This window comes from Simochromis diagramma, unplaced genomic scaffold (assembly GCF_900408965.1).
Source record: "Simochromis diagramma unplaced genomic scaffold, fSimDia1.1 OVJJ01000305.1, whole genome shotgun sequence".
NCBI lineage: Eukaryota > Metazoa > Chordata > Actinopteri > Cichliformes > Cichlidae > Simochromis > Simochromis diagramma.
The window spans coordinates 2,309,891-2,330,993 of record NW_024387169.1 but is presented as its reverse complement, the minus strand read 5'-3'; the positions used below and the strand labels follow the sequence as shown (position 1 = coordinate 2,330,993).

General features: G+C 46.5%; 1 protein-coding gene across 5 annotated transcripts in view; it reads right to left on the bottom strand.

Annotated features, from left to right (window-relative positions):
• LOC120744492 (AT-rich interactive domain-containing protein 1B-like) overlaps window positions 1–21,103 on the bottom strand; it is a 156,108-nt gene that overhangs the window by 81,922 nt on the left and 53,083 nt on the right. For all 5 annotated transcript variants that reach the window (XM_040048934.1, XM_040048935.1, XM_040048937.1 and 2 more), the window contains exon 4: window positions 18,440–18,544. In XM_040048934.1, coding sequence (XP_039904868.1) covers window positions 18,440–18,544 — 105 coding nt within the window. The remainder of the gene's footprint in view (window positions 1–18,439; window positions 18,545–21,103) is intronic.

Genomic DNA, 21,103 nt, shown 5'->3' with positions numbered 1-21,103 from the left:
TTCAAATCTGACTTTTTAAACCAAGAACACGGGATGGATTTAAAACATACATATATATGTATATTTGATATAAGTCCAACAGAATTTTATTCTGGGCAAAGTGGGGAAGCTTTGGTAGAAAATCAAAAATATTTTAACCGCAAATAAGTCGTAAAACAAATAAACTCTAATAACAGAGGAGTGAGTGGTCAAAGAGCAGAATCAGTCCTACGGTGGAGCGAGTTCATTTATAGGTGAAGATCCTATCAGCACGTGTCCATCAGAAATAAACAGAAAGGAGAACGCTCGAGGGGGGGGGGCATTCACTCTCACTTTCATTGCTTCCTCTGAATATCTTTATTGCTCCCTTCCAAAAATCACCCAATTACAGATCTAATTTTAGCCTCCAGTTGGTGCGCGTTGGTGTTTCTACCTTTCCAACAGATATAAAAAATACAGGTTTAATACAGCACGCAGAGGTCGAGGTAACTAACCTTTGTAGGCTTCACACGGCTCACAATGCACAATCCTGAGCTGAGTACTGTGTGTGTGAGTGTGTGTGTCTGTGTTTGTGTCTGTGTGTGTGTGTCTATGTGTGTGTGTGTGTGCAGAAAGAAGAGAAAAGAGCAAGAGATGTAACAGCATGCTCTCCCAAAAGAGTGTGTGTGTGTGTGTGTGTGTGTGTGTGTGTGTGTGTGTGTGTGTGTGTGTGTGTGCAGCCGTGTGAGAGCAAAGTCGACAGCTTGCATGAAAATCCCTACATTTGTGATTGTGCCTGTGTGTGTACTGGAGCCTAGTGCATTATGTTGCGGTGTGTTTTTCAGTGTACACAACTGCCAAAATGTCATTCCCGTAACACAACGATCATCAAAGCCGTGCTAGCTATCCTAAAGACCATCGAGTGATATTCATAAAGAGCATAGCAGATAACAGCCTTGTCATGTTAGCTTCTCTATAATCCAGACGTCTAGCCTTTCATCTACACCAGTGCGTGCGTGTGTGTGTGCGTGCGTGTGTGCGCGTGTGTGTGTGTCAGAGAGAAGATGATCATATATGCTCCTGTTGTTAAGGCTTATCTCTGGGATCAGAGTGATGTCAAAACAGCTGCGTGCTGGCAGGTGACGACGCGTACGCACAAACGCACACGCACGGGCATGTTATCGTTGAAAGGGTTCACATGTTCACACGCCGCGGTGACAAACACGACCACGTGTCAACAGCACACACACACACTCTTTACATCGGTAGGAAGCGCACACACACTCACGTGCACGCACGCGGTTTTTCCCTCCAGACAGGTGTAGCAGAGTCAGTCCAGGTATTTGAGCTGCTGTAGCACAGCCAGCAACAGCTTCAGTCTAATTACCTCTGGGACGACAACATCACGCCAGTAGCAAAAGCAGGTGTGTGTGTGTGTGTGTGTGTGCACGTGTGAGAGGAAGTGAGAGTCATGACTCTGTATTTCTTTCTGAAGTCACTCCAAATTGAAATGTATTTGAGGAGAGAAATGTTAATAGCAGCCTTGATCAATATTTCACAAACCACCGCTGATTTTCTTGCTAACAGGTCCTCACAGGTAAAAATGTTATGAATATTTTTAACTGAATCTCTCCACGCTGACATTTTACTACAAATACATGTCTGCTGTGATCCTTTGTCACTAATCACTGATGCAGAGCTGATCAGCTGCAACATGGACCAGTGGTACTTATGTAATCACATTACAACATTATGCTGTGTTACAAAAGGTTTATATAAATAAATACTAAACACTTTGTGTCTCCTGATTGGAACGGGGGGGTGTTTCACTCAGCCTCAGGTTTATATGGTTAACTGGTAACATGAGTAACGAGAAACGAGTAGTGTAACAAACTACTTTGTCCACAGAGTAACTATGTAACTGTGTACACCGAAGGAGACAGCGGCAAGACCGGTGGGAGCCAACATGGCCGAACAAACAATGACAAGATCTCTGACTCTCCTCACCTCACAAAGTGCAGAGCTACAGCACGACCACACAAACGTGCACAAAACAAAACGCACAACCGCTGCAGCTTCATCTACTGATTCATTTATTGTGTTTTCATTACTCCATGTGTGTCTCCATCTCTGCTTCAGCATTTCCTGCTCATTTCAATCAATAACTTGTTACTGCAGCATAATGCCTTCCACACACCCACACGGGCATACATCAACATGTACTTAGGATCAAAATGTAAGTGGGGAAACACATGCGAGAGTAATGCACATGCACACATTTAACTGTTTAAAGCGATGTTTTTCGCCTTGTGAAACATGCTAATTTCCAAGGTCTGCAGTAAACAAAAGCTCTCGAGAGGCAGCGTTTCAGCTTTAGAGCCTAAACTCTGTGAGCCCGGAGGAGAACGAGAGCAGGGAAAGAAAAACACGAGCAGAGATATGACGGAAGGGGAGGGGGGAGAAGAGCAGCCATTAGTATCCAGAGAGAACCCAAGCAGGAAATGAAAGTTTAGATTGTGCCCTCATCCGCTGAGATGGGCCTGCTGGCTAACACCAGTGGACCTGTCCTTTCATTTATATAGTGAAGAGGAGATGGTGCGTTTCTTTTGTTATTTTACCTCTAAGTGTTCAACATTTACAGAAAGCACAAGAAGAGGAAACGCTTCAGTTTATTGTTTTGATGGCTGCTTGTGAAAAAGGTCAAAGGTCAGGCTGTCTGGGGTTTACGATATTGCTGTGATCATGAACGATAAAGTAAGACAACGCTGCCGAGACAAAGCATCCCCACTCCAGACTGACACAAAGCCATGTGTTGTTTTTAGGAGAAGTTAAAGTGAGTTTGGGGTCCATAACAGCAGATGCTAAGCGACCGCTCTGCTCTAACCGGCCTTTTAAATTCATTTCTTCGCAGTAAACGAGGTAAAGCGAGTCTGCGTCTGCAGCAGCTGTCCGCCGCTCGCTGCGGGATGAGGACTTACAGCAGAAAAGACAAACTTGAGCACATTTTTCAGAGAAGTGATTGCTGTAAACACAGCCTGACTGGCTACATCGATCAGCACATATGAGATCAAAGAAAAAGTTTTTGTGAAGATGGTTTTATGTGGACGTCCACGGCGGCGGCGGCGGCAGCGGCGGCAGGGCGAAATGCCTCCTGGGAAACACGATGCTAAAACAACAAAGTGAGAAGTGGATCGTTTGGACAGTTTTGCATGCATACATTATCAGATTGAATCAGTTCTGCAGCTGATTCACGTCTTTTACCGTTCCTTTTCTCAGCAGCTTGAATCCGGTGACCTCTGACCTCCCCCTGCAGCCAGCCATTGTGCTCGGCGTAGTAACAGTGGGTTTGTAAAAATACAACACGCACAAACGCCCTCCTGCACGCACACATCCACTTGTGTTTGCACTTCCACTTGTGCACGGCATCCTTTTGTTCGAGCCTTTGTTTTGCCGTTTCTACTTTTTCCCTGGCTGAGGGTTTGAAAGTGATTACCGATGCGGTCCACTTCATTAGCATGAGAACAAAAACAGTGTGGGGAACACATTATCACTTCACAGAGAAAGACCGAGAGCTGTCTGCCCGTTTGTTTACGCTGTTGCATTCTGACATTTTCTGCCAGCGTTGCCACTGCCGTCTCACGAGGACAGCGTTTTCTGCAGGAGGAAGCAGCAGCAGAGCCGGGAGGGGCGGGAGCAAGAAAACACCGGCGGGCAAAGAAGCAAACAGAGACCGAGGTATATTACTCTCATTTGTGTTATGCAAAACCAAGAGTATGCATCCGCCGTGGAGTGAATATTCCAGTTTTTTTGCACAAGTATTTTCTTCTTTGGACTGAAACTTGCTTATCAAATACAGAGGAAATGAAAGCCTCCATCGCTGTGCAAAATAAAGCAACAGCCAATCACGTTATGGACATCAACCAATATTTGTACAAACAGGTGGAGCACAAAGTTATCCCAACCATCCACAGGCTGGAAGAATCCACAGATACACACAGCTGCTAATCACTTCAATACTAGAACACAGTTGAATTTCACTCATCTAAGCAGGAGCAGAGACTCCTTTGATCAGGTGTTAGTACCATTATTAACAGCTATTTGTCAGATATTTGCATTAAAAAGCTCCAAAGGGCTCAAATCACAGATATTCCACTGACACGGTGAGTTTATAGAGACTAAAACTGATTTGTGCTCCAGGATGTTTGATTTTCTGGGCACTTCGGGGCGTCTGTGGTGACGGATTTACGTCTTTGCCAGCTTCAGGTGGCCATGTGAGGAACTGCAGCTTCTGGCACTCCTCAGGCTGCCTCTCGGTCTGCATGTTCACAAGCTTTGGGCTGACCCTCACAGACACATGATGAAATTTATGTCTTGCGGTGGCTACGCAATGTAGATGATAAGCAGAATCTGACCCAAGGTTTCTTTGGTTGTTTAATTCTTTCATCATCCAGCAGCAAGACCGGCTTTCCGACCGGGGAGTCAAGGCTCCAAGGTCAACTCTGCCAAAAGGTCCTTAAACAGCACTGAAGCCCCTTTAGATCGTACTCATACTAGATACTCATGCATGCTTGAAAAAGAGAGGTGCGTCAATTCTAATCAGCAGACTGGAGGAAAAAAGAAAATGCAAATTGATTCCAGTCACATCACACTGCAGGAGAACCACAGGTCCAGCCTGTTCATTGATCGGTGTGCTCCGACTGTGCCGTGACTTTTACAGGTATGTACGCCGCTCTAAATGTTGCTTACTTAAGCCTCGTTGCTGATATCATCTGGCAGGATAAATATGAACTGTAATGAATACTGTAATGCAATGCACATAAAAGCCAATTAACTTTATAGTCTAATAAAATAATGGGTACAGGCACAGTGTAGCGTTTCTCTGCCAGAGGGACCACAGACCACAACCTGATATTATATTGTCACTAGATCCCATATGGAGATCTTTAATATTTATTGAAACACTTGCAGCACTGCATGGAGAGAGAGCGCATGCACCTTCATGCAAGCGTGGCGTTCTTATAAAATCTTCTAGAGAAATAAAACGAACTGACACGACTCCTGGTTTTGCCAGAAGGCCCCTAGAGGCACATCAGCCCTGTGGGACGTCCATGAGTACGTAAAGCAGTCCTGAAAACTTGTGTTTTTAAGACTTGTGCCTTTTCTTTGTCTGCCTTCGTCTCCTCTCTCACCTCCTCCTGCAGCCTGCAGGGAGGCGTGCAGCCACACAGGAGAGAAATATAGAGCGGAGCACACCGTGGCACTCCAGAAAAAGCTATTTGGAGCTGGATGACCTCGGGGTCAGCCGGCTGGCCAGTTTCCTGGTTAAAGGGGATTGGTGGGAAATGGAGGCAGCTCTGGTTAGCCAACCACAGCGCACCAAAAAGAAATCAATGAGGTTCCATTAAAAAGGTCAGCTGGGACTGACCTTTATGAGCCACCCTGAGTCAGAGAGGAGGAGAGCAGGACAGAGGAGGAAGAAAATGAGAACACCAGACGGAAGGATGAAGCCAAGAGTAATGATTGTTTACAGGTACAGAAAGCATACAGCGTGCCTGTGTTTCACTGTCATTTTATTCACATTTTCCTGGATCTTAAATGTGCATGATTGAAACACCGAGTCTGATTTCAGACCAAAGCTGTGGTCCACCTAATGAAGCACCTCCAGATTCATGACTTTTCCCGTGTGTCTGTGCCAATCTGTCTTTATTCTGACACCAAGCATTTCTTCCAATAACGGAGCCAGAATTAAGTTGGCCGAAGAGTTTGAGTGGAAATCATTTTAGAGATGGAAAGAAGGAGAAAGAAAATGACGAGGTGACCTTTATTGTCTCCTGCCCTGCTGCTTCCTCATCTTCAACCAGCCTCTGTGGACCCAGAAGGAGTGAGAATGAAAGAGAGCGGGAGAGATGGGGGAACGCGCTCTCCATCTGGCCTGGTGCTGATGTGAATAATTCTTTTGTAGAACTAATGTGTCTTGGTTCTAATCCGTCTCTTTACACCCTGAGATCTCTAAAGTCTGCTAACATCTAACAGTATTTTATCCCCCTGTCATTACATCCTTCCAACTTCCTGTGATTTCCCTCCATCCGTCTTGTCAGAAACTGACAGTCGAACACGGAGCGCGGGAGACATTAATCATGTTTGATTATCCTCCTGCAAAAGTCAACAGTGAATATCACATATTGAGCGCTAATGTGAAACTGTCATTGCTTCCAGTGGGTGACCTTTAGGTCAAACGCACCAATAGGATCCACAGACTGCTGCTGCAGGATTCTGTGTGTGTCTGTCTGAGCTCAAGCTGCATGCACGTGCAGAAGTATACCCCCCACAGAGGTGCATACATTAATACTAACATGCAAGTGCTAACACAACAGTAATGCAGATAAAAATGCTAAATTAAAATGACAAAATGCTCCATTTTAGCTGAAAGTGGGAGATAATGAGCACCACTCGATTAAAAATCCCCACTCCTAAAACAGAGCACCGCTCACAGTGTCCACCCTGCTGCTTATTCTGAGGTCAAAGGTCACCGAGGCCCAAATGAATGCTGATTTCTCCATCCTGAGTTGACTCACACCGTCGACCTTCTCCTCTGTCCCAGGTTGTTTTTAATTGGGAATGGGGGCGACGGGAGAAGGACGAGCGCTCCTCTAAGCCTGGCTGCTCTTTGATGATGGAAGGATGGCGGGGAGGGCGATGTTAGAAGAGTGCAGCAGCAGATCCTCCTCTCTTTTCCCTCTTTCCATCTCAAACCCTGCCGTCACTCCTAACACACACACACACACGTACGCACGCACGCACAAGAAGGCATTTCTCTTTGAACTGAGTGCTGCAGCGTGTTCAAAGCAAAGACGACGGCAAAAATATGGGGGCGGCGAGGGGAGCGAGAAGGACACTTCAAGGTGAATTTGATTTCCACTTCGTTTTAACCGCCGCACGCGCGCCCAACACACGCATACAAACACACGTGCTACCCAAGCCACGCCAGCGAGGAAGTGCAGAGATACCACTGCGCAGCCGCCCGAATACATTCATGCAACGACTGACACGCACGCCAGAGTGTGTGTGTGTGTGTGTGAGTGCACGCAATGCATATTTATGAGATTATCTCATAACCGAGGATCACCTTTAAACTTCTCCGTACTCCAAACTGTCTGTTTGTATATGCATATGTGCGAGATCGAGGTGTGTGTCTGTGTACATAATATGCATATTGAGCGTGTAGGAGCAGAATGACTCATGTAAAGTTGAACACTGCACAGTCCCACGTTCCCAGGACAAAACATCACAACAATACGGTGCACAGCAAAGACTGCTTTCACCTGTGTGTGAGTGTGTGTTTTGCAACTGTGTCCAGCCAATTAAAGCAATCAAGTCGAGTGCAATCCACCCACCATGCTGCATATTGATAAGGCTGGGAGTTCAACATGGGGGCCGGGGCCACCGTGCCAAAGTCCTCTGATCCCTGCGTCCACTTCTGCCACCCGCGCTAACCAAAACCGCGGCGTAAACACTTTACGCCACTTCGCTCCGCCGCAGTCCACGCACACGCAGAGGAACACAGGTTAGGTGCAAACACTGGCTTGACAGTATGACAAATATTGCCTTCCATCCAGAACGAATGAGGTAATGACAGGAAAAAAAAGAATCAACGGCTCATTAGAAAGATAAAAACCTTCCAAAGCCCAGAGGGTGAAAGAGAAGGGGGTGGAAACAAGAAATGAAAAAGAAGAGAGGGGAAAAGACTTGAGAGACGACAAATCATAACAGCTGTAACTCAATTCGGAGGCCCTGCTAGAGAAGGCTTCCTTTATGTCTTTCGCTCTCTCTCTCTTCATCTTTTAATCTCTCACTCGCTCCCTCTCTCCCCATCCCAGCTTCTTGGCAATTTTTCCCAACAACCAATAAGCCATTATGTGGCAGTAATATGGTTGCTAATGGATGCACCGACCTGGGAGGAAGCACGCAGCACGCCATTAGCCCAAATGCTATGCAAAGCTATCACAAGACTTTCAAAATTACTCAGACTGAGTATGTGTGTGTGTGTTTGCATGTGCGTGCTGATTTATGTGCGAGATGCCTGCAATGAACAGGACTAATCTTCTTGGAGTTCTTCTCATGCGTTTATTGTTTTAGTTGAATAAACTGACATTTGCGTTGGTCAGATCGCTTTCAAATCGAGGAGCGACAACACGACGACAGGACGCTACCGACAAAAGCACGAGACTCAACGCCGTGCAGGAAATCCTAAATTTAAAAAGATGCCCGGTTTAAATGCTGCGCGCTCCTTGAGCAATGTTTGAATCGCATGTTTCTACCACTTGCACGTACATGAGAGCCCTCGGACCTTAAACTGTGCAGAGAGCAAACATCAAACCGATCACACTTTCGTGTTGCGACGTTTTTAAGCCTCACAGGCATCGCTCACACTGATGCTCCGGATTGGCTTTGTTCTCTTTGTTCCGGGATCAACACTTCAGCACCTCGGGAGACACGCAAGAGGTCACGCTAGGACTTCTATGACTAGGCCACATGTGACAGGAGGGGTGGCAATGATGCAGAACAGAACCTGCTGATTGTATTTTGTTGTGACAGCAAAATGTGCTCAAGGTAATTTTACTACAGTAAACTTTGTTGGTCGCAGCAGTTTTTTGTGTAAATGGACATAAAACCTTGGATTTGGTGGCACACTGAGGCGTTCCCAGGTTTAAAAATAACTCCCAGGAGGCCTCCCAGTAAGATGTTCAGCTAGCTCCTTTTAACATACAGATACCACAAACAGAGATCGACTGATAAGTCCAGTACAACAGCCACATTACTGCTGATGCTGCTGACGGTCCTACTCCTGGTCACCATAACCTCTGAAGAATCTCACGTTTGCAGACTCCTTAAATCTGTCAGGTCCTTGTTTAACCAAACTGAGAGCTGCGCTGTCAGAAGCCTAACCCTTCTCCATACTGCTGCACAAACCCTTTATAATATTATATTACTAATGATTCACAAAACTGCATTTAAAGATGGTGTAAAGTAACAAATGCTACTCTGCCATTCGTCTCAGCACAAAACTCTATTGCTCAGGAGTTTCCTGCACACCTGCCAAACACCAAACAGCACACAAAGCAACATGCAAGAGTCGCATATCTGCAACAGGCCGACTCCAAAAACAGAGCCGGCGCAAGGAAACTATGAATATAGCTGCTATGAATATGCAGTTTTCACAGGGTGGAGCAGAATACAGTATAATGTAAACGCTCAAGTGAAAGACAATCGTTTCAGGCTTCGGCTAGTTGTCTTAGTTACCATCTGCCACTGCGTTTGGCATTTTTGTACACAGTCCTTCATTAACACAGCAGGTCACATGGGAGAAGTGGACTCGGAGGACTTAATACATAATGAAACAACCAAAACAATTACTCAGTCCACAGAGAAACATCAATTAAAACTTTGATAAAAATCAATTAAAACCAACCTTACTCAGAACTCACAGAATAATTTCCAAGAATTGGAGCTCATAATGAAGCGATTAAACAGACGATGTTTTCTCTGAACAGAATGGATAATGTTTCTTAATTTCAAGCGCTCCACATTGTTGAGAGGGGAGCTTCATCTCAGCAAAGCACAAGAATAGACACGGGCGACGGGCACGAGGCTCTGAGCTCGTGCCTTAAAAAGCCCCGAGCACGCCGGCAGAGGGGATTTTCATGCTTCTCCGAGGTCACAGGTTGCCGGTATGTGCAGAGAACCCAGTCGCACACACTCGGGGAGGAAAAAAACAGAGCTAGGATTTGTTTAATCGTCTGGCCAACTCTGACAGATGGTCGTACATTTGCAAAAGAGCAGTGCGACTGGAAAATGGGCCATCGGTGACCCTCGCGGTGCGCCTTAGTGTGAGCGCGCTTACGAATGTATGACAGTGTTACAAAAGCAAATGTTGCACAAGTATTGTTTCAGCCCTACTGTAGCCCACTGCCAAGCTCTGATAGTAATAGGCTGGCAGGATAGTAAACAGCAGAAGTGGGCTGAACAACAGACATCAGACAGGCCTCAATGCCACGAGGAAAAAACCCTCCACACCCCAGTGCTCCCTTCATTCCCGCCTTTCCTCGCCACCTCCATCTTTCTCCCACATTCTGCCTCCTTTCTTCCTGAACCTTCCACACACTGAATCGTACGTCTCCTGTGGTGTTTCTTTCTTTTCCATCATTCGTTACAGAAAACCTGTCCGAGCAAAGCTGGTCTACCTATTCTGCACATACAGTAAATACATACATGCGTGATCTCATGCACATACTGCTGGGACTAACGCTTTGCAACATAAGCAATTAACACGCTGTTGAACTGGCCTTGACATGAGCAGAGAGCTCAATTACAAACACACAGAGCAAAAGATCACACGCGCACGCACACACAAGGGTGCAAACAAATATGAAGCACACACACACACACAGACACACACTCTGGCAAGCGTCCAGGCTGAGTCTCGTTGCTTGTGTCCATAAAGCCCTGAGCACCATATCGACAACTGTAATAACTGTGGCTGGCAGGAGACAGCAGATTACAGTAGCAATCATAGGCCCTGAGCACGCACCACACACACACACACACACACACACGCACACACCTTCTGGTGTTGTCCAGTGTTTCTTTTCATCAACCAACACAGACACACACATTTCCAGGTCCGTGCTGTACTGTGTGAAGTGATAATACTGACACTGTTAGAGGAATATGACCGACACACCTGCACAGTCTGTGTGCAGGAAACTGTACATTTGAAAATATTTGAGACTAAATCCTAAAAATCATGTGTTATTCTTTCAACACAATTATTTACAGGTGTCATCATGATAAATAACGACTCTGCTGGAAATGACAGAGCTAAGCTTATCACGAGATGACTCACACACGAGTGTTTGGGGGCAGTAGCAGCTAAAGTCACCGGTGGGAAATGAAAGTGGGCAATACTCTCAATGCACTATAAGGTGCACAGGCCAAAAGAAAGCCCAGAAACAACCTGGAAATGGAACCTTTACACATCATGTCCCACTGAGAAGCATTTAGTATTATGCTCTGGATTTGTACACATTACCACACGGACGCTGAGGGTGACTCAGCCGTGCATACGCCGGTCACAACAAGTGCTGAAATCAGGCACAGACGGCTCGGCTCTGAGGAGTAGCTCGGCTTTATTCCTCACGTTCCTCGCAATTATCTCATTCTGCTTTGGTTTTCCACCTCTTCTCGTTCCTGCACCGTTGTTGCTTCTCTCCTACCTCTTACTTGTGCTTTCCACCAGCCCCCGACCAAGGAGAAGCAATTTGCAGAGGCAATCCGTCGCTAATTCTCGCTCAGAGTTCATGAAAAATGTATAGCAGGCTGACTGTAGGGAGATGCAGATTGGCGCTGGGCCCTCAGCAAGAGCCGAGCTCTGCATTAATGGAACATTATTTTGCACCCTGTTCATACATCTATCCATCTATCTTTGCTTTTTCGCTTCTCTTACAGAGTTTGACCAAACAAAGTTCATAAATATTCCACATCTTAGTAGAATATTAGCATCTTAAACAACCCAAACACTGCTATCTGCAAATCTTAACAACTCTGTATGTGTGTGTGTGCGCGCGAGTGTGTGTTTGTGCGTGCATTTGCCTGTGAGCACAGTGTGCAGCCAGCTAAACCTTCTCAAAGATAATAAGAGGAAAAAACTTTATCTTAATCTTTAAAAGGCACGACATGAAGTTTGAATCCAGCTGTGAAATGGGTCGTGTGTGCGCGTCTGAATGCGTCTTAGCATGAATTCGCAGATATGTTCGTGTGTGCACGGGGATGTGTTTAAAGTACACATATCTTATGAGAGTAGATTAATAACAGCACTGTAATGCCATCAGGACTAGTCACAGTGTGGATCATGCATAATAAACCTCCTGAGGAGTTTACACACACACACACAAACCCGCACGCACTCACTCTTCCCGTCACTATAGCAACACTGGCGATGCTGCTGCCCCAAACTTCAAAGTCAGATGTAATTTCAGCCTCCCAACAGCCAGAGGGAGCCATGGTGATGACAGACTATTCCCCCTCTGATGGCTCCTTCCTCCCTTCCTCCCTCCCCTTCAGTTCTTCCACTTTGCCTCTCTTCCATTCCTCAGCTGGCTCCCTCCTCCCCCCTCCTGCCTAGTTAGCCTGCTGGGAGTCCAGGCATCCAGGACCCGACGTAAAAATAAACCCAGAAATGTCAGAAGCGGACGTCTGAGGCCGGGGAAACGGGGAGTGAAAGGAGAAGAGGAGCACAGACAGACAGAAGGCTAGAGAGAGGAGATGTGGTGATAGATGAAGATGAGGGTGGAAGGAAGGAAAAAAGAAGATTTCATCCTTTACTTGTTCTTTCTAAGTACAGACACTCATTTCACTTTCTGCCCTTTTTCCTCTGCTGAGGTGGACGTGAGAACAAAGATGCTCAAAAGAGGCAAAAGTCAGTGAGCTCCCGACATTTTTTTATTTCAGTCCTCATCACTATCCACCGAGGGAGGGAGATTCTTCCAGATTCATTCACTGAAATATCATTTGGCAGGAGATGTCCGAACTATTAATGAATATAAAATAGATGTTTCCAATCTTCGGTTCAGATTGGCTCAATAAGCCATTTTAACAGTTAATTTAAATATTAATGTGGTAACAGAAAATCACCATTTATAATGGAGGGCTCGGTGCCAGAAGGGTGTATCTGGCCATAATGGCTCACGAAAATGAAATCTATACATCACTTGAGGAGAAGTGTTTGGTGCTCTGACGTCGGTATGAAAAAGTGTTTAATCAAGCGCAGAGCGAACGACCGAAGCGAGGTGACGTCCGGTCGACGGTTTGGGACGAGAGCTTCGCTTCGCATTTGAGAAAACAACGTCGGAGGTAACACCTAAAAAGGACAAGCAAAACCGATAAAGCACGCAGAGTGTCACGTTGGCTTACAGTCGACATGCTGATATAGCGGCGTCTGCTTTCGCACACTGTCACGCCGCAGACCGTCCCGCGGACGAACGGGGAGGACAGTTTGGAAGGTGTTAACGCTTGAGAAAATCACGCACGACAAACGGCGAGGGCTCCAGACGTTAACAACATGCAGATAGTAGTATTTAGTATTTATGCAGAACTGTGTGTGAGACCAAACAACAAACTGCTGCTTGTTCTCCGTCCTCTTCGTCCTGAATTTGAACTATTCTGCCAAATCTGTTAGAGGAAATCAGCTTTGACAAAAGCCACCAGCCAGAGGGGAAACTGACGGGCAAAGGATTAAAAAAAAGATGCAGTTGGGGAACATTTCTCTCCTTCTAGGGTCAGTCCACGCTCACCCTCCTCCTCCTCACTTATCTCCCCCTCTGCCTGTCTCTCCTCCTCTGTAGGAGAGGTTGGTGGAGAGGCGCCAGCCGAGTCGCTCTGCTGTTTTCTTAACCAAGTTCATCCCTCTCCATTTCCCTCTCACTCTCAAATCACAAAGCCTGACGCACTTGGAGTGCACGTATGTGTGAGCATAGGGGTAGGTGAGCGTGTGTGTGTGTGTGTGTGTGCGCACAGGTTTGCTATCTGCCCTTCACTCTGCTGTGCAGGGCTTCTGTGAGCCAGTCTGTTAAGGGTGGCTGGGTATAAACATGCCCTCCTCTGCAGCTGAAGCTCCCCCCACCACCACTGCTGCTCAGCCTTGTGTTACCAGTTTGTTTAACAACCTGCACTGGCCAACATAGTTCCCCGTAGGTGGAGCAGTGTGTAGCCATCAAATTTTGCCATAAGAAACAAGTGAAATCCTGCAGGCAGAAATGCTTTATTGATCCCCAAAGGGAAATTCTCTTTCAGTGTGTCTGTCCTCTGCAGGAGGATGAGAGTGCAGTGTCAGCTGCTGAGGAGAGCTGCTTGGGATGCAGTGTCCTGCTAAAGGACACTTCAGCAGTCTCCGTGCTTGACACAGAGGAGATTCGAAATGGATGTTGCAAGCCGATTGGCTCCTCTCTATCTTTTACTTTACAGTAAAAATGAAGAACACGCCTGTGAGTCCGACTTCAGATGCCACTGCAGGTGCGTCCTCTGTAGGTTAAACACGATACTGGTGATGTACAAAGATGAAAGACCTCCAGAAATCTCCCCACCGATCAATTCCGCTTCCTGTGCATCTGTGTTTTCGAGCCGTAGGGGAACGAATGGTAAACCCCGGGAAAAACACGTGTTCCCGGCTCCTGAGGATCAAAAACACCAGGCGTGTACATGAAACTGTGTGTGCGTGCTAAATGATTCATGAGGAGCAAACGAAAACAGGTTGGCATACAAGCGGAAAAATAGCCTGTCTGCATTTTAGATGAAGTCAGGGTCCGAGGTGAAAGCAACGGTTGTGTACGTGTGCGCGGCGGTGTGTAGGCATCCTATGGAGCGTATAGGACGAGCGGCACATACGGCGACGCCTTATCAATCACTCCTACTCACATTAGGTCTACAGGTTGAAGGCTGGCGTGACCTCAGCCATCTCTTGTACCTCAGAGTGTGAAACCTGCTTCAGATTAGCTGTCCTATTCTCAGAGCAGCTATGTGCTCGCAGCAGTGGCAGGGAGCTGCTCTGGCCTTCAGTGCTGCTGTCTGTTCTAAGAATAGGCTGCAGGGTCCAGGGAACATCTCTGCGTCTGCCTGCCTCCCCCTCCCCACACACTGTTCTCATGTAAACATATAAAAACGAGACCTTCCTCCATAAAATACAATCGATTTATGCTGAATAATTTGCATCGTCATCACATTTAACCTCACATCTAAAGCCATAATATAAGAGATGTGCTTTTTATTCCACATAAGCGCCACCTTTCTTTTCCTCTCCCCCCATCCCCGTGCTCCTTTCTTCTTCACCTCCCTTGTATTTCGTTGCTTTCCTGCCTCCTTTCCTCCTCTCCTCCCCCCTGTGTGCACTAATGTGGAGGCTGAATCTAACCCTGCTGGATGACATTACTGTGCGCTGCCTGCTGGCCTGTCTGCCTGCCTGGGGACTCTAAAATAAAACACAGCAGTAGGGAGAGCCAGAGTGAGAGCACACACTGTATAGGCTGCCTGACTGACATGCTCCGATAGAGCACGCACAGAAAACGGCTCGCAGAGGACAGAGCGTGCATCAAAGTATGTGCCGAATGTGTGTTTGCGAATAAAGACTTGTGTGTGTGTGTGTGTGTGTGTGTGTGTGTGTGTGTGTGTGTGTGTGTGTAGTGAGAGGAGGCGTGCAGGCGTCTCCAGCTGTGCCCTGTCAATCATTTATGACCTAACGCTCGGAAAAGCAGAGGAGGGCGAGGTGGACAGCACTGAGAGGGAGAGATAGTGTTTCTGAATTTTCCCTTTTGTCTGATGGAAAATAAGTCAAGGAGGGGCAAATGAGCACTGAAAGACTTACAAGAATGTTTCTCTGTGTGCGTGTGTGTGTTTGTGCGCGCGCGCTAGTGTGAATAACACACCGCTGCCGGAACCCCATAGCCTGAATTCAACATCCCTCACCTCGAACAAGTGACAAAAAGATAACCACGTTTCACTTCATCGCTTCACGCCCTCCCTCTCTCTCTCTCTTGCATTCTCTTCACCCCACTTCCTCACCTCACCCTCCCACCCCCAGCTCTCACTCTGTCTTTCCACATGGGTGGCCATCCTCTCCCATGTCCCAGAGGATGGGAGGCTGCGCGGCAGCTTGGCAGGCTGTCAGGGGAACGCCAGAGAGCAGGGAACATGAAGTGACTGGAACAGGGATGGGGAGGATTTGGGGTGGGGGCAGCCCACTGTGGAAAGAGCAGCTTGACTTAGCAATGTTAGGCGAAAGATGCAGAGGGCTGCTGACACAGATGCAGACCCCCCCCCCAATAGCAAAAAATAAAAAACCTCGACTGCTGCACATAGCTGGAAATAACAAGGCAGCAGATGACATGTCATCCTGTGCCAATCACGCGGGCCGCCTCTAACACGTTGTCAGCCAAAAACATGTCACGATTTATTGACCTGTAATTGCCCCGCACATCCTGCAGAAATCAGAGCAATTCTGGAAGAAGACAACACTCAACCGAGAGAAGCACGATTTCATCAAGTTTCTGTGCAGGCTCGGCGGCGGCGTCTGCTGCATCAACACATAGGAGAAAAAAACCCAAAGACAAGAGCACTAAATTACTTTCACATAAAGTCAAGTCACAGCTCCTGGTCACTGAATTATGGGCCAAGTTCATCTGGTCACAGGATGCGCTTTGCTCTGATTTCACCAGGTTGAGTTTAACCAAAGCTAATGTGAAGAGGCTAGTTTTAATTATACGGCGCCAAATCACAACAAACAGTCGCCTCAAGGCACTTTATACACTAAGGTACAGACGACAATCTGACGACCCCCTATGCCCAAGCACTTGGTGACAGGAGGAAGGAAAAACTCCCTTTTAACAGGAAGAAACTTCCAGCAGAACCAGACTGGTTCACATGCTGTGGAAGAGAAGCAGAAATTAATAATAACTGATGATTAAATACAGAGATGTGTATAAACACACAGCATCATGGGAACCCCCCCCCAGCATGACTGAGGGAGGATTCAGGGTCAGGAAAGGAAAGTTTTAAGACTAATCTTAAAAGTAGAGATAGTGTCTGCCTCGCAAATCCAAACGGCTACACGCAATAATGCTAAAAAAAAAAAGTGGTGTTAAATGCTAATGTGTTATTCTAAATACACCAAAAAGGCTGAAATCAGAGACCCACATTCATGCGTGACTCAATATCAGGACTGAAGCTACGTGGAAACACACACATACGACCAGCTGCAGGATGCAAGCTCCCTTTTCTTCCCCAACCTACCAGAAACATTAAAGGGACGGTGATTTCACATTAACAATACAGATACTGTACAGCGATACAGAATACAAGGCGCTCCATATCTCCAATACATTTTCCGAGTCCCGAGGGGAAGTGTGACTTGCATTTGTGATAAGTCACTGAAGCACTTCTCCCTTTGGTCTTCCTTCAAAAATCCCGCCACATCACACAGCAGCCTCGTCCCAAAACAACAACATGACACTCTGCCGACCCGCGCTCCCTCCCTCCTGACGGAGAGAAAGGGGGAAGAGATGACAGCAGCTTTAGATCTGACATCAAATGCCGGTGAGAGAGTGAGAAAGAGAGGGGAGGAAAGGGGAAAAAAGCGGTTCCATCTCTGCCGTGACAGCTTGCTGGAAGAGCCTGGCAAATGCCGAGCAATTTCTCTCTCCTCTTCTATCTATCCATCTCTCCCTCTCTGTGTCTCTCATCAAAACTTGCCGCCGATTAGGATCTGGGCGAGCCACACGCTTTGGATGGGATGTGAAAACACACGGAGAACCCGAGGGGTAAAACGCCGGGATTAAAGTGGCGAGGGAACGCGGGGTGATGGTGGTGCTGGTTCAAATAGATCGGCCCCCGCGACTGCAGTGGCTCCTCGCCTCGTCTCGCTCTCTCGCTTCGGATTCACACACCGATACATCAAGGCCATTTCTCATTATAGCACAAGGGGGGAGAAAGAGCTTTCATGATGCTGCTTTAGAGAGAAAGACAGAGAGCGAAAGGGAAGGAGGCTAAAGAGTGTGGGAGAGTGAAAATGAAGGAAAAAAGACGAAACGGGCCACATACTGTTAGCACATTATGGACACGTGTGCACGAGGAGGATGACAAATAAAGGGCCGGGCAGACCGTCAGCACACACAGACTTCAGAAGTGTCCGTGCACCAAGAATATTACGGCTCAACTCAAGTTCAGACACTTAATTTAGCTTTTCTTGCAGTTTATTCTGCCGTTCCTGGGGCTGTTCCAAAGTATCGAGTAAATTAAACTGCACACACCTCAAGCAGTGCCAATATTTGCAACCATTTGCAAATGTCTATTTATTCTATTCTTGAAAATGCTGCAGAGCTGCAAGCAGAGAGAGATGATGGAGTAAAAAGCGATTAGGTTGGCCAAAAAAAACCAAAAAAAAACTAGAGCAGCCCACATCTCTCCCTCCGTGGATCAGCCTGGTCTCACCATTTCTTCTCAATTACTCCTCCGGCCAACCTGCTCCATGCTTTTCAGCTCGCCCATACGCCAGCAGGCAGCGCTTGTGGGTTTGCATGTGTGACTGCGTCGTGCACGTAGAAGCAACGTCTGCGTCGGTGCATATGCTTTTCTGTGCTCGTGGCCGTATGTGCGAGCGAGGGGACGGCACTACAGACCAGGACGCGACACATCTGGGCCTTTACGCCTTTGGCGTGGACGCCAGTCAAAACACAGACGTGAGCTCTGAAATGAGCAAACCCCCTGAGACACCAGAGAGAGGGGCAGGTCACAGGGTGAGTGGAAGAATCTGATTGGACAGTGAGGTGGACGTGCAGTCAAAAATGACCATGCATCTTTGAGGTTTGACTGAACGATGAGACTTTTGTGCAGCAGCGCCGTTTTGCACTTTAGGTCCACACGACTGTCAATCACTCACCGGCAGACTAGAGGGGCGGTCGTGGGAGACGTTATCCTCATTGTTAGCCTTCCCAGAATTCCCTGGGGTAGGACCCCTGATGCTGTAGCTCTCCTGCTGGGCCTCCTAAAGAGAAAAACAGGCAGAAAGAAGGGAACGCAGTGTCACTGAGGAGAAGGTTCAAAAATAACAGATTTTTTTCTGCGTTTGTTGACGTTACTTTTCGGGCACTGTCACAAAGTATCCACCCGCTTTTCTAAACCGGAATCGCACAAACTCAACACCCGCTTTGCCCGATGGTGGTGATGGACGTCGCCACATAAAGGTGCTCGTTTCAGAGCAGTCTTGTTACAACAGGTGCAAAACACCGTGCCTTTGGGAGACGCTCTCCACCACGCTCTGATATTCAAATGTGGATTCTTGTTGAAAATAGGATTCCTGCTTAAATGCACACGAGAAAAAAACTGAGTCAACACATCTTTGTTCTCCTCATTAATACTGGTGGCATGAGCTAAACCGCTGAGTATCCTGGAGCTGAAGTATCAGTTACATCACAGATTGAGCGTCTTCAGCCGTGATGACAAGAGTCTGCAAGCGAGAGTGTGCAGAGCGTTGGGTTTGCAGGACCGCAACAAACATTCCCAGTTAGATCAAGTCTGAACACAAAGAGGCCGTTTCACAGGGAGCGCGAGCGTTACAGTACAGGCGGCTGGAAAAGCATCCAAACACACACCCATCAGCACGCCATAGCCACCAATTCATTTCAACCAAATCCTCGCCTAACCACCCACTAATCCTCCAGACATACGCACGCTCGCACAAACACACACCCGTGCACACACTCCTATTGTTCAATCCAAGTCATTTTCTTTCCCTCTGTAATCACGAGCCTATCTAGTGTAAACCAATTTTCTCGCCATTGTCGGAGGTGTTGCCCTCTCCCTCCCTCTGCATCTCTCCCTCCTTCACTCTCACTCTTCTTTTCATTCACCACGACGGTCGTTCCTCCATCACGTTAAGCGTCTGCGGCACAATAGCAACTTGTTAAAGAGCTCCGAGTGGAAGGATTAGTGATAACTGATCGGCGAGACACAGCGAGAGATCACGCACAAGTGCCCGCGTGCACAGTCCCGCGTAATATACAGTACACGCACGCCGCACGCAAACACACGTCTTCGGGTATTTTACTTTGAAAATCCATTTTTCCCCACAGTTTGATTTCTTATCTGTTGTGTGATTATATTGTAGTAGGTGGGCAATATTCCTGTCAGAAAGGTGATATAATTTTGTAGCTGGAGATTATCCTCCACAGCGAGAGATGTATCATGTGAAAATTGATCTATTATTAGAGCATTAAATGTGTAATCGCTTGTGGATCCAGGCTAGAAATGATGTAGGAATAATACGGCACGTCTGGAGATCCTTAAGAAAATCTGATATGGAGTTGGTTTCTTAAGCTTCTGTGTGGAGGCTGCTTTAACAGCACACAGGGAAGGTGACACACTCACTGCAACTTCTACCGTTTGCCTAAATGACTTTTTATACATTGCTTTTTGATGCTTACCTATTTTACCTTGATGCCTTTTATATATAAAGTGAAGCACTTTCATTTTTCCTTTTATTCTACGTGGAAGACAATTAAACTCAGCTCGCCTCACGTTTAAATACATATTTAAATGATTAAGTTCTTCACTAATGCACCAAATCAAAAACAGCCGAATGCTTTTTAAACACCCGATGTTTCCTGAACTGTTCACAAAAGTGTTTAAATAAATTCCACAGACATTTAAAGTACGGCTCCTGAAGCTGGTCCTGGAGCGTCGCTTTGCTTCATGTCCCTCAAACTGCTTCACATGTTGTTAATATTTCATCACATAATCCTCTCCACAGCTGACAGGCTGTGATTGTTCTGATTTCACAGTTTTACATATTTCACTTTCTCAAAATCTAAACTGGAAACAGTCCAACTGAAAAAAACGATGCATGATGAAGTAACTGATTGCTTCTTATGGAAACAGGAAACTCAAAATAAGAACGTCACAAAGTGACATTTTTAAACAACAAACTCTTTCTTTTTGTTTCATGTTCACACTTAAATCTGTGTATGTGACAAAATAAAGGAGAATGATTATTTCAAGAATTTTAACGGATAACTTGTGTTGTTGTTTTTTATTATTGTGTCTCTGCATGTGGCAACTCTGCAGTCAGAGGTGACTGGATCCATCCAAACATCAATAGCATCGATACCGGTGCTGTTATTGGATATTTTGTTTCAGAATGTAGCTTTAAATAAATTAGTTCTTTTAAATGTAGAAACAAAATCTTTGAACTGTCGCGTCCATTTTATTTTTCATCTAAAACACATTTAAACAGTCTAAAGTATCCAACAGCACTATGCTCTGCGGCTGATGTCGCTTTTTTCATCTCGAATAATAAAAACAAAATGAAATCAGTCACCAAAATAAATCAAACACGGAGCAATGATCACGCCCCACCAGCTCATCGCTTCATACCAGCACCCCTCCTTAGCTGGAGGGGAAACCCTGGAACAGCACGATGGGACCAATCACTGGGTCACGCGTCCTCCCAGATGTGGGTGTGTGCACGGAGACGTTAACAACAGGCTCACAGCGAAGAATGGAGGTGCTATTTTAAAAAGAAAGCCATGCTAGTTTCCTTGTCAGG